The following is an 11,447-nucleotide window of genomic DNA, read 5'->3' on the forward strand; positions in this document are numbered from 1 at the left end:
CCCCGTCTCCCAAGGAGCCATTGCAACAAAGAAGGGAAATGACAAAGGGGCAGCTGGCCAGAGAAGCTGGGATACGAGCAGAGACTCAGTGTGTGGGTGTCCCTTCCCGCTTCCCCCTTGGGGTCTTAGTTTGTTCTGAAGGGGTGTTTTATAGTCACTATCCACATGCCAGTGTGAAATGGGCATCTGTGACGTGGTCAGGGTGTCCATTCCTAATCATGGGGCAGATGCCGCAAGCATTCAGAAAGGAGTCTGAAAGGATGGCCACAGCCCCATGGGGTGTGCCCTGGAGGCTTAGGTTGGCCTGAGGTTGGCACCTCAAGCTACACCAGAGTCCAGGGAGTCCCAGAGGCAAGTTTCACAGAACTGTCAAATGATCCCATTTCCTTGAATCTGGGTTTTTTGTTTTTTTGTTTTTTTCTTTTTTTGGCAGAGATAATCGTGTCTTAAAAGTTGTTTTTAAATGACAATAAAACAAGCCAGAATGTCTTTTGTGCTGGAGTGTCTGCTGGCGTTTGCCCCGTGCATGTATAGCTTGGTCTTGAATTGATTGGCATCGCTACTTGTAACCTCAGAACATCCCCCTTTCCCTTCCTGTTCTGCCCCCACTTTTGTCTAGAGCAGAAGGGACTTGGCTTTGGCCCCTACCCATCCTTCCTGCTGCCTGCCACTGGAGGTGGGAGCCAGGCGCTGACCTATCTATGCAGAACCATCCCCTGTAGGATGAGGCCTGTCCTTTCTCATTTCTCAAGAAATGAGGCTTCCAAAAGGTCTGTCATCCTCCAGTTGAAGTCTGTGTGCCTACCAACAACTGCTGGAGGACTCCCTGCTTGACGGGAGGGATACTCCAGCTTGGTCTCCAGGGACAACTGTATCTGGAGATAAAGTTCGGATACCAGGGAGGGATAGAGATGCTCTTCCTTCCACAGTCTGGCCACTTGCTGGGCCATGTGAACCAGCAGAGGAGAATTCTTTGGCTATGCTGTCGTTCCCCCGCTGTCCAGGGAGAATGGAGGCGGACTGAGGAGTGAAGTTTGGGTGAACTGCACAGAGCTGCTGCTCTTCACCCTGAAAATTTGTCTTTTTACAGAATCCAGGTTCTCCCCTCTCTCATCAGTGCTGTTCCTTCCTTTGAAAGTCTAAACCACCAGAGGCCTTTTTCCTTCCTTTGTCCTTCCCCAGTTTCCTCTGTCCCAATTAAAACCAGGATGGAGAGCATTTGCTGACAGGCCCCAATTATTGTACCCTTGCCCAAAGGGAGGGGCCTCTGTTGTGGCCCCTCAGAAATCTGGCAGTCTGGGTTTCCACCTTTCCCCTATTTTAACTCCCAGCCCCCACCCATCCCCTGGGGTTGCGGCTGGCAGGAGGGGATGGGCCTGCCTATCCTGCTGGGACTTGCAGAACCAAATGGGCCAGGGGCCAAGTTCTTCATTCTTTTGGGAGAGAGCAATGGTACCTTCCCTTCACGGGAAAATGAGGAACATTGAGGGGCAGATGGACTGCGATCCAAAAGCACTGGCTATCAGGCCTGGACTCTAGAGCTTAGCCAGATGCCTAAACCGCCCAAGCCGAGAAAGAACTTAGAAGACAGACATAACCCTGGGATTGAGGGAAGGCACGAGCACCGCCCCGGACCTGGTAGGGTGCGAGCCGCGAGCAGTCCGGGAGGGAGCGCGCCTAGGGCGGAGCGTAGGCTGTGGGGAGGGCTGGGAGTCCGGGGCCGCCCCACACCCGCACTCCTCCCGGGTTTCTGCTCTCCGCCCGTGGGGAGTGGTGGGGGCTTGGGTGGGAAGGGGCGTGTGCCAGCGCACGCGCGCTCCCGGGAAGGAGAGGTCTCGGCTAGAAGGAGAGGCCCTAGGTTTTCGGGAGGGAGGAACAGGGATGTTTGCTAGCGGCTGGAACCAGACGGTGCCGACGGAAGAAGCGGGCTCCATGGCTGCCCTCCTGCTGCTGCCCCTGTTGCTGTTGCTACCGCTGCTGCTGCTGAAGCTACACCTCTGGCCGCAATTGCGCTGGCTCCCGGCGGATTTGGCCTTTGCGCTGCGCGCCCTGCGCTGCAAAAGGGCTCTTCGAGCTCGCGCCCTGGCCGCGGCTGCCGCCGACCCGGAAGGTCCCGAGGCGGGCTGCAGCCTGGCCTGGCGCCTCGCGGAACTCGCCCGGCAGCGCCCCGCGCACACCTTTCTCATTCACGGCTCGCGGCGCTTTAGTTACTCGGAGGCGGAGCGCGAGAGTAACAGGGCTGCACGCGCCTTCCTACGTGCGCTAGGCTGGGACGGGGGTCCCGGCGGCGGCGACAGTGGCACGCGGAGCGCTGGAGAAGGCGAGCGGGCGGCGCCGGGAGCCGGAGATGCAGCGGCCGGAAGCGGCGCGGGGCTTGCTGGAGGGAACGGTGCGGCCAGAGCTGGAGGAGTCGCCGCCCTTCTGGCACCTGGAGCAACTGTGGCGCTGCTCCTCCCCGCCGGCCCAGAGTTTCTGTGGCTGTGGTTCGGGCTGGCCAAGGCTGGCCTGCGCGCGGCCTTTGTGCCCACCGCCCTGCGCCGGGGCCCCCTGCTGCACTGCCTCCGCAGCTGCGGCGCGGGCGCGCTGGTGCTGGCGCCAGGTAAGGCTGGAGCGCCGAACTAACTAAGGCGCGGCCAGCCACAGAAGGGGGCGTGTCGGGGACCGCAGAAGGGCTTGGATTCATCCCTGGGCCCGGGAAGAAGCCGACTATCCCTTGGGGTTCGAAAGTGAGTGGAGCTAGGAGTCTCCGGGTTTGCAAAGGGATGAGGCTGAATCTTTGGTGCCCCAAGGATCCCCAAGGAGTCGAGTTCCAGGCCTCAGACCCAAGATGGAATGTTCATACCCTTCACCCTCACCCAAGAGCAGTGTGGGCTCGGATGGGGAGGGGACATGGGTCATAGGCTCTTCTAGGTAGAGCCAGGGCCCCGGCGCTGTGCTTTCCCACCCTTCCAGAGTTTCTGGAGTCCCTGGAGCCGGACCTGCCCGCCCTGAAAGCCATGGGGCTTCACCTGTGGGCTGCAGGCCCAGGAACCCACCCTGCTGGAATTAGCGATTTGCTGGCTGAAGTGTCCGCTGAAGTGGACGGGCCAGTGCCAGGATACCTCTCTTCCCCCCAGAGCATAACAGACACGTGCCTGTACATCTTTACCTCTGGCACCACGGGTGAGAGCCGGGCACCATACTTAGCTCCCCGAAACTAAGGCAGAGGAAGGCAGGGTTCTGGGAACAGAGACTGGGACCTCCTCAGCTCCCAGACCACTCCTTCAAAGCCCCCAGACAGGATGCTGATTTCATTGGCACTTCCTTTTTGTCTTCATCATTTCACTCCCCAGTCCCTTCACCTCCTACTCATTTCTCCACCTCCCCCAGACCACCCAGATTTCCAGGACAGCCTGGTCTCCATCCTCAGCTTCTGTCCTGCGTCCGCCTCTTTCTGTGGGAAACCCAGTGGGGGTGCAGATAGGTAGAGCTTGGAGTCCACCCTTCCCCTGATCGCCCCACAACTGCCACCCCACAGGCCTCCCCAAGGCTGCTCGGATCAGTCATCTGAAGATCCTGCAATGCCAGGGCTTCTACCAGCTGTGTGGTGTCCACCAGGAAGATGTGATCTACCTCGCACTCCCACTCTACCACATGTCCGGCTCCCTGCTGGGCGTTGTGGGCTGCTTGGGCATTGGTCAGTCTCCCCAACCCCACCTTCATTAATTCATCCAGCAGACATTTATTAAGCACCTACTATAGTGTGAGTCCTCCAGGGTAGATAATCTAGAGGACGGATGGGGCAGAGCCCTGACTCACCAGGAGCTCTACAATGGGGCAATGTTACCTGCCTAGACCTACAGACTGAGGAACGGGGCAGGGGGGCCATATAACCACATAACTCCAGGCTGCAGGATCAAAGGCAGGGAAGGACTGTCAGTCCAGGAACAGGCAAATAGAGAAGAGGGAGAGAGAGACCAGGAGGTGAGAGTGTGGAGGATGGGATCTTTGGGGCTGGGAAAGGGCATTCACCTCTTCCAAGGCTGGGGACAGGGGCCGGGGGAGGGGAAAGAGGGCCAGCACAGCTTCCTGACGGTGTGACTCCCACAGTGGGCCCTTCCCGGGGAATGACTACAGTGAAGGCTGGGGTCTGGAAAGAGGGGCTCGGCTCCCCACTCTGCTCCTAATCTTACCTCCTTCCTTCTTCCCCACTTCCCACTTCTGGCAGGGGCCACAGTGGTGCTGAAGTCCAAGTTCTCGGCTGGTCAGTTCTGGGAAGATTGCCAGCAGCACAGGGTGACCGTGTTCCAGTACATTGGGGAGTTGTGTCGATACCTTGTCAACCAGCCCCTGGTGCGTGGGCACAGATCCTGGGCAGAGCTGCTGACACAGGGCTAGCTCACGGGGAACAGGACAGTTGACAGGAGACACTGAGACAGGGAGTTGGAGGGAGAAGCAGCAAGAAGGAGATGGCCTAGGCCATCAGACGCTTATGGCCTCTGAGGGAGGTCACAGTGGGGGGGATTCTGGTGAATGGAGAACAGGAATTCACTGCGGGGAGCAGGCATCTTGGTGCTGAAGCTCCGGCCCCTCTCCCACTCATCTCAGAGCAAGGCAGAACATGGCCATAAGGTCCGGCTGGCAGTGGGCAGCGGGCTGCGCCCAGACACCTGGGAGCGTTTTGTGCGGCGCTTTGGGCCCCTGCAGGTGCTGGAGACATATGGACTGACAGAGGGCAACGTGGCCACCATCAACTACACAGGACAGCAGGGCGCTGTGGGGCGTGCTTCCTGGCTTTACAAGGTGAGGGGCAGAGAGGAAATTGAGAACCCGTGGAACAGCAGAGGGCTGGCAGGAGAGGGGGCTCTTGTGACTGCAATGATTCAGTACCCGGGTCTCCCTTTCCCCAGCATATCTTCCCCTTCTCCTTGATTCGCTATGATGTCACCATAGGAGAACCGATTCGGGACCCCCGGGGGCACTGTGTGGCCACATCTCCAGGTCGGTGGTGTTCTGGTGGGGTGGGCGAGGTGCTGAAGCTGGCACAGGAGAACTGGAATTGGAGACGGGTGGATGGGGGCAGGAGGCTCTGGGAAAGGTGACAGCACTCCTGACCCTGGTGACTCTGCCAGGTGAGCCAGGGCTGCTGGTGGCCCCGGTAAGCCAGCAGTCTCCATTCCTGGGCTACGCTGGGGGGCCAGAGCTGGCCCAGGGGAAGTTGCTAAAGGATGTCTTCCGGCCTGGGGATGTTTTCTTCAACACTGGGGACCTGCTGGTCTGCGATGACCAAGGTTTTCTCCGCTTCCATGATCGTACTGGAGACACCTTCAGGTATCTGTCCATAACTGGTTCTTCATCCTGGACATCTGATCTCTGTGATCCAAAGCTTCTGAACCTCAACTCCCTAATCTGCCACCTCAACCCGGGTCCTCAGCTAATCTCTCATTCTCAGATGTCACCATTTCATCCCTGTGACAGTCTGGCACGCTGACCTCTGACCTCATCTCCCCACCAAGCCCATGAGGCCCTGACCCCTGACTCCCAGTTTCAGATCTCTGCTGTCTGACAGGTGGAAGGGGGAGAATGTGGCCACAACCGAGGTGGCAGAGGTCTTTGAGGCCCTGGATTTTCTTCAGGAGGTGAACGTCTATGGAGTCACTGTGCCAGGTGCCTAGGCATGGAAGGTGGGGGAGGCACCCAGCCACCACCCTGAATTGGTAATACTTGGGTGCAGGGAGCACGAGGCCTTCATGGTGGTCAGCCATGGAGGGGCTCACTCTGTCTTCCACACCCATCAGGGCATGAAGGTAGGGCTGGAATGGCAGCCCTGGTTCTGCGTCCCCCCCACTCTTTGGACCTTATGCAGCTCTACACCCACGTGTCTGAGAATTTGCCACCTTATGCCCGGCCCCGATTCCTCAGGCTCCAGGTAACCAGCCACTACCCCCGCAGCCCCTCACCCCATATATCCTCTCTCCACATATCCACCCCATGTATCAACTTTGGGAGTTTGATGGCTCCCAAACTCTACAAAGGGGCCCCCAAAGTAATACACTCCACGAAGAGAAAAAACATGGAGACATACGCTCTTCACCCCACTTCTTTCCTTATGCCTGCCTTCTTCTGGCCTGGCTCTTTCTCCTCCCTGTCACCTCCTCCCCTAAACCTTGACCTTGCACTCCCTTTCCCCAGACTTGCTCCTTAACAAAATTCAGGCAACTCCTCTGAACCAGCTGGGCAGAGTCCCCTTCCCTCCAACTCCCTCTGACCCTTCCTCCTGTCCCCAGGAGTCTTTGGCCACCACAGAGACCTTCAAACAGCAGAAAGTCCGGATGGCAGAGGAGGGCTTCGACCCCAGCACCCTGTCCGACCCACTGTACGTTCTGGACCAGGCTGCAGGTGCCTACCTGCCCCTCACACCTGCCCGGTACAGTGCCCTCCTGGCAGGGGACCTTCGAATCTGAGACCTTCCACACCTGAGGCACCTGAGAGAAGGACTCTGTGGGGTGGGGGCCATTGCAGGGGTCCTGGGCTGTCAGGGACCTTTGCTATACCAGAACTGCGGTCACTATTTTGTAATAAATGTGGCTAGAGCAGATCCAGCTGTCTTTCTGACCTACATCTTTATCTCTGATAAAGATATCAGAGATCATCTGATATCTGTCTTTATCTCTCTGTGGAACTGCTTTTTCCTCGAGAGTTTTCTCCTGGCGTGGAGCCACAGGCCACACGTTCCTGCCCTGACTGGCTGTGGGCCAGAGTCCCGTATCTGGACTTTGGTGTTTTCCTCTCAGGAGATCCTGTGTGACCCTTGTCCTTGGAGAACCTCTGGTTACTGATGTTTGTCTGTGTTCCTGTGTAGCTCACTCTAGTTTCACTCTTCCAGTGCCAGGCTCCCACTGCTCTGTCTTGGGAACTGGAGGACCCGAGGGGTTGGCTCAAAGGGCAGAGGTGGACAGAGGCACACAGAAACGCTGCCCCCCACAGCCAGCCCAAACTGCTCCCCGAGAATCAGGTATGGCGGGGCCTGAGGAAGAGTCTTAACCAGTCCAAACAAGTGTTTGACTGTGGGGGCAAGGATGCTCAAGATACCCCTCTGCCTCGCAGCTGTCTCTGAGAAGCCAATCTTTGAGGGGGAAGAGTGGGGTGCCCTTGCCTCCAGATGTTCCTACTCCTACCAGGTGACTGTCAGACATTCCCAGAAGGAGCAGTTCCCAGGGGAGACCCTCAGATACTGCAGGAGAGTTTGACGGAAGCCCCTCCATGGAGTGAGGCTCAGAGTGCATGTGGTGGCAGGAGGGATGGTGAGAATCAAAAGGAAAAAGGCCTCTCGACCCCCAAATGAGGTGTCCAGAAAGTTCATCATCTAAAAGCCTGAAATGATGAAGCTCCTGTTTTTCCTAGGAACTACAGTCCCCCTCTGTTTTGAGCTGTGGGTCCTTGAAATTTTCTGCTACTTTGCCTTTCCCCTTCTAGCCCCTCTGCCCAACATGAGAGGTCAGGGGACTTGGCCTACTGGTACACTTGGGTCTCTATTGCCAGCCCTCCTGTGCCAAAACTTTACAACTTGCCCCTTCCCCATGCAAGCCCAGTGCAGCCTCACTGACAGACTAGGTAAGGTACATGCTGAGGTGCCGGGGACATCTTCACACATAGTCCAATAAATGTGGGATTTAGCTCATTCTGAGCACCTCTCCAATCTGCCCCAGGAGGAGTACAATAGTTAGGGTGTGCCTGGGGGTAGGCCAGGTAGGCAGCCTGTTGGCTCGCAGTGGGGCACCTCCTGCAGCTGCTCTCCCACACCTTAATTCAGAGACGGAGTCTCGCCCTGTAGCCCAGGCTGGAGTGCAATGGAGCAATCTCGGCCCACTGCAACCTCCACCTCCCGGGTTCAAGCAGTTCTCCTGCCTCAGCCTCCCGAGTAGCTGGGATTACAGGTGCCCGCCACCACACCCGGCTAACTTTTTTTTTTTTTTTTCTATCTTTAGTAGAGACTGGGTTTCACCGTGTTGGCCAGGCTGGTCTCAAACTCCTGACCTCGTGATCTGCCCACCTCGGCCTCCCAAAGTACTGGGATTACAGGTGTGAGCCACTGCGCCCAGCCTATTTTTGCTTTTTAAAGTGTAGCTACTAGAAAATGTAGAATTACACATGTGGCTCAGGTTATATTTCTACTGAACAGTGCTGGCCTAAGTCCTGACCCCACACTTCACTCTGCAAGCCCACAAATGCCAAGTGAAACATGTCAGTTGCACCTGTGTCACCCCTGCTCTTGAGTATCTGCACTTTAGCAAGGTCAGCTGGGAGGAAGGGGATTCTGGCAAACTTGGCTGAGCCAGTCGCTGGGCCAGAGTTAAGGTGTGGGAGAGCAGCAAGAGGATCACTGGAGGCTGTTTGAGACCAGCCTGGGAGACTCTAAAAAAAAAGTTTGTTCGGCTGGGCCCGGTGGCTCAAGCCTGTAATCCCAGCACTTTGGGAGGACGAGACAGGCGGATCACGAGGTCAGGAGATCGAGACCTTCCTGGCTAACATGGTGAAACCCCGTCTCTACTAAAAAATACAAAAAACTGGCCGGGCGCGGTGGCTCAAGCCTGTAATTCCAGCACTTTGGGAGGCCGAGACGGGCGGATCACGAGGTCAGGAGATCGAGACCATCCTGGCTAACACGGTGAAACCCCGTCTCTACTAAAAAATACAAAAAACTAGCCGGGCGAGGTGGCGGGCGCCTGTAGTCCCAGCTACTCGGGAGGCTGAGGCAGGAGAATGGCGTAAACCCGGGAGGTAGAGCTTGCAGTGAGCTGAGATCCAGCCACTGCACTCCAGCCTGGGCGACAGAGCGAGACTCCGTCTCAAAAAAAAAAAAAAGAAAGAAATGGAAAGCTGCAAGAAGGCCGACTTTTAATTCAAAAGCATCAGGTTTTTGTTTGCTATAATTAAAAATAAAATAAATTGTAAAAGAACTGGGTTTGAGACCAGCCTGATCAACACAGCCAGGCATGGTAGTGCGCATCTACAGTCCCAGCTACCAGGGCAGAGGGGTGATGCTGAGGTGGGAAGATCCCTTGAGTCTGGGAGGTCTGGGCTGCAGTGAGCAGTGATAGTGCTAATTGCACCACAGCGTGGGCAACAGAGTGAGACCCTGTCTCAAAAAAAAAAAAAACAAAAACAAAATTAAGTTGCCCTACAAAAAGTTGATTGAAATAAAATTAAATGAGATCATGAGATAGTTTGCAAAGATGAACCAGTGGCCAGGCGCGGTGGCTCACGCCTGTAATCCTAGCACTTTGGGAGGCTGAGGGGAGGATGGCTTGAGCCCAGGAGTTCAGGACCAGCCTGGGCAACATGGCGAAACCCCATCTTTACAAAAATAAAAAATTAGCCGGGCGTGGTGGTGCATACCTGCAGTCCCAGCTAATTGGGGGGCTGAGGTGGGAAGATCGCTTGTGCCCAGGAGGCCGAGATTGCACCACTGCAATCCAGACTAGGCAATAGAGTGAGACCCTGTCTCAAAAACAAAAAACAGATGAACTAGGGTGGCCCTCACGTGTTGAGTGCCCTTTCTCAGCAGGTTGGATAGAGGAGGATGGTGGACGCAGAGAACCCAGTCCTCAAACCGTAGCAATACTCTCAGCCTTGTGTCTGCGGAATCTTCCCTGAAAGTAAAGGGGCTCCCTTCCCAAACCTGCCTCAAAGGCAGCAAACGATGCTGCCTGTTTTTGTTACATACAGCACACTAAAACTGTTTTTTATATTTTTAGGTGGTTGAAAAACAAACAAACAAACAAAAAGACTATTTCATAACATGTAAAAATTACGCGGGTTCAAATTTCAGTGTCCATAAATAGTTCTGCTGGCACACAGCCGCGCTCGTTCCTTATGATTGTCTATGTCCGCTCTCCTGCCACAACAGCAGGGCCCAGTGTTTATAAGACCCGATGGCCTGCAAAGCAGAAAATACTTCTCGTGCGGCCCTAGACGGAAAGACTTTGCGGGCGCCTCTGTCGGCCCCATCCCTCCTGCGCCCCTGGGCTGCCGCTGCTTCCGTGAGCCCCGGAAAGGGGAAGTGGAAGGAAACCCGCGAGCCGGGAGACACCCAGGGCGGCCGCGCGCGACCCCACAAGCGGGGAGATGGCAGGGCAGGAAGAGTTGGGAGACTCCTCGCGCGCGACGCCCGGAGAAGCCCCGTGGGGCTTGGCAAAAAAACCCATCTCGGGCGCTGCTGGGGACGGAAAGGCGTCAGGCGCAGAGAGCCAGCCTACCCACTGGCGGCCTCCGCGGCCTCCGCCAGGCGGGCTCCTGCAGGACGGTGCTTCGAGCCTACGTAAACCCGGCCTCGCTGCGCAAGCGCAAATCGGCGCCCGTCCGGCGCGCGAGAGGGGCGGGGCAGGCTGAGGGGGAGGGCGGAGCCATTCTTATGACTGTACCAGCAGCTCCTCGCCTCCAGCCAAAAAGACAAATGGAGGGGCGAGGCCGGAGTACCTGGAGCTGTCCTCCCAGAGACTCTTTAAAACTCACCCGTTTAAAGTGTAAAATTTAGTGTTTTTAGTATATTCACAAAGTTGTGCATCAAGGCCACCACCTAATTTAGAACATTTTTGTCACCTCACAAGGAAATCCCTACTCATTAGCATTTACTGTCCACTCACCCCTAACCCTAGGCCCCGGCAACCACTAATCGTAGACATTTCATATAAGTGGAAGTATAGAACATGTTCCTTTTTTTTTTTTTGAGACGGAGTCTCGCTCTGTCGCCCAGGCCGGAGTGCAGTGGCGCGATCTCGGCTCACTACAACCTCCGCCTCCCGGGTTCAAGCGATTTTCCTGCCTCAGCCTCCCAAGTAGCTGGGACTACAGGCACATGCCACCATGCCCGGCTAATTTTTGGGGGTTTCACCATGTTAACCGGGATGGTGGTCTCGAACTCCTGACCTTGTGATCCACCCACCTCAGCCTCCCAAAGTGCTGGGATTACAGGCATGAGCCACTGCACCTGGCCATATGTTCCCTTTTTGTAACCTGGCACCTTAACTTTAAAATGCATTTAAAATTTTTTTTCAATCTCCTGGGTTCAAGTGATCCTCCCACCTCAGCCTCCCCAGTAGCTGGGACCAAAGATGGGCACCACCACACCCGGCTAATTTTTGTATTTTTTGTAGAGATGGGGTTTCACTGTGTTACCCAGGCTGGTCTCAAACTCCTGGACTTGAGTGATCCTCCAACTTCTCAGCCTTACAAAGTGCTGGGATTAAGGTGTGAGCAACCGCACCTGGCCTTAAACTTTTTCTTTTTTTTTGAGACGGAGTCTCGTTCTTGTCACCCAGAATGGAGTGCGATGGCGCCATCTCGGCTCATTGCAAGATCTGCCCCCTGGGTTCAAACAATTCTCCTGCCTCAGCCTCCCAAGTAGCTGGGATTACAGGCGCCTGCCACCACACCTGGCTAATTTTTGTATTTTTAGTAAAGACAGG

General features: G+C 56.0%; 1 protein-coding gene across 1 annotated transcript; it reads left to right on the plus strand.

Annotated features, from left to right (window-relative positions):
* Positions 1–1,217: 1,217 nt before the first annotated feature.
* Positions 1,218–6,600, plus strand: SLC27A3 (solute carrier family 27 (fatty acid transporter), member 3). The gene is given in 11 exon segments (XM_011928158.1): positions 1,218–1,702; positions 1,704–2,599; positions 2,953–3,162; positions 3,518–3,676; positions 4,208–4,332; positions 4,588–4,782; positions 4,890–4,980; positions 5,112–5,310; positions 5,549–5,646; positions 5,778–5,908; positions 6,267–6,600. Coding segments are annotated over 11 exon segments (2,433 nt in total). The 5' UTR covers positions 1,218–1,550; the 3' UTR covers positions 6,444–6,600.
* Positions 6,601–11,447: the final 4,847 nt, after the last annotated feature.

The sequence above is a fragment of the Colobus angolensis genome, unplaced genomic scaffold, assembly GCF_000951035.1.
Source record: "Colobus angolensis palliatus isolate OR3802 unplaced genomic scaffold, Cang.pa_1.0 Scaffold77, whole genome shotgun sequence".
NCBI lineage: Eukaryota > Metazoa > Chordata > Mammalia > Primates > Cercopithecidae > Colobus > Colobus angolensis.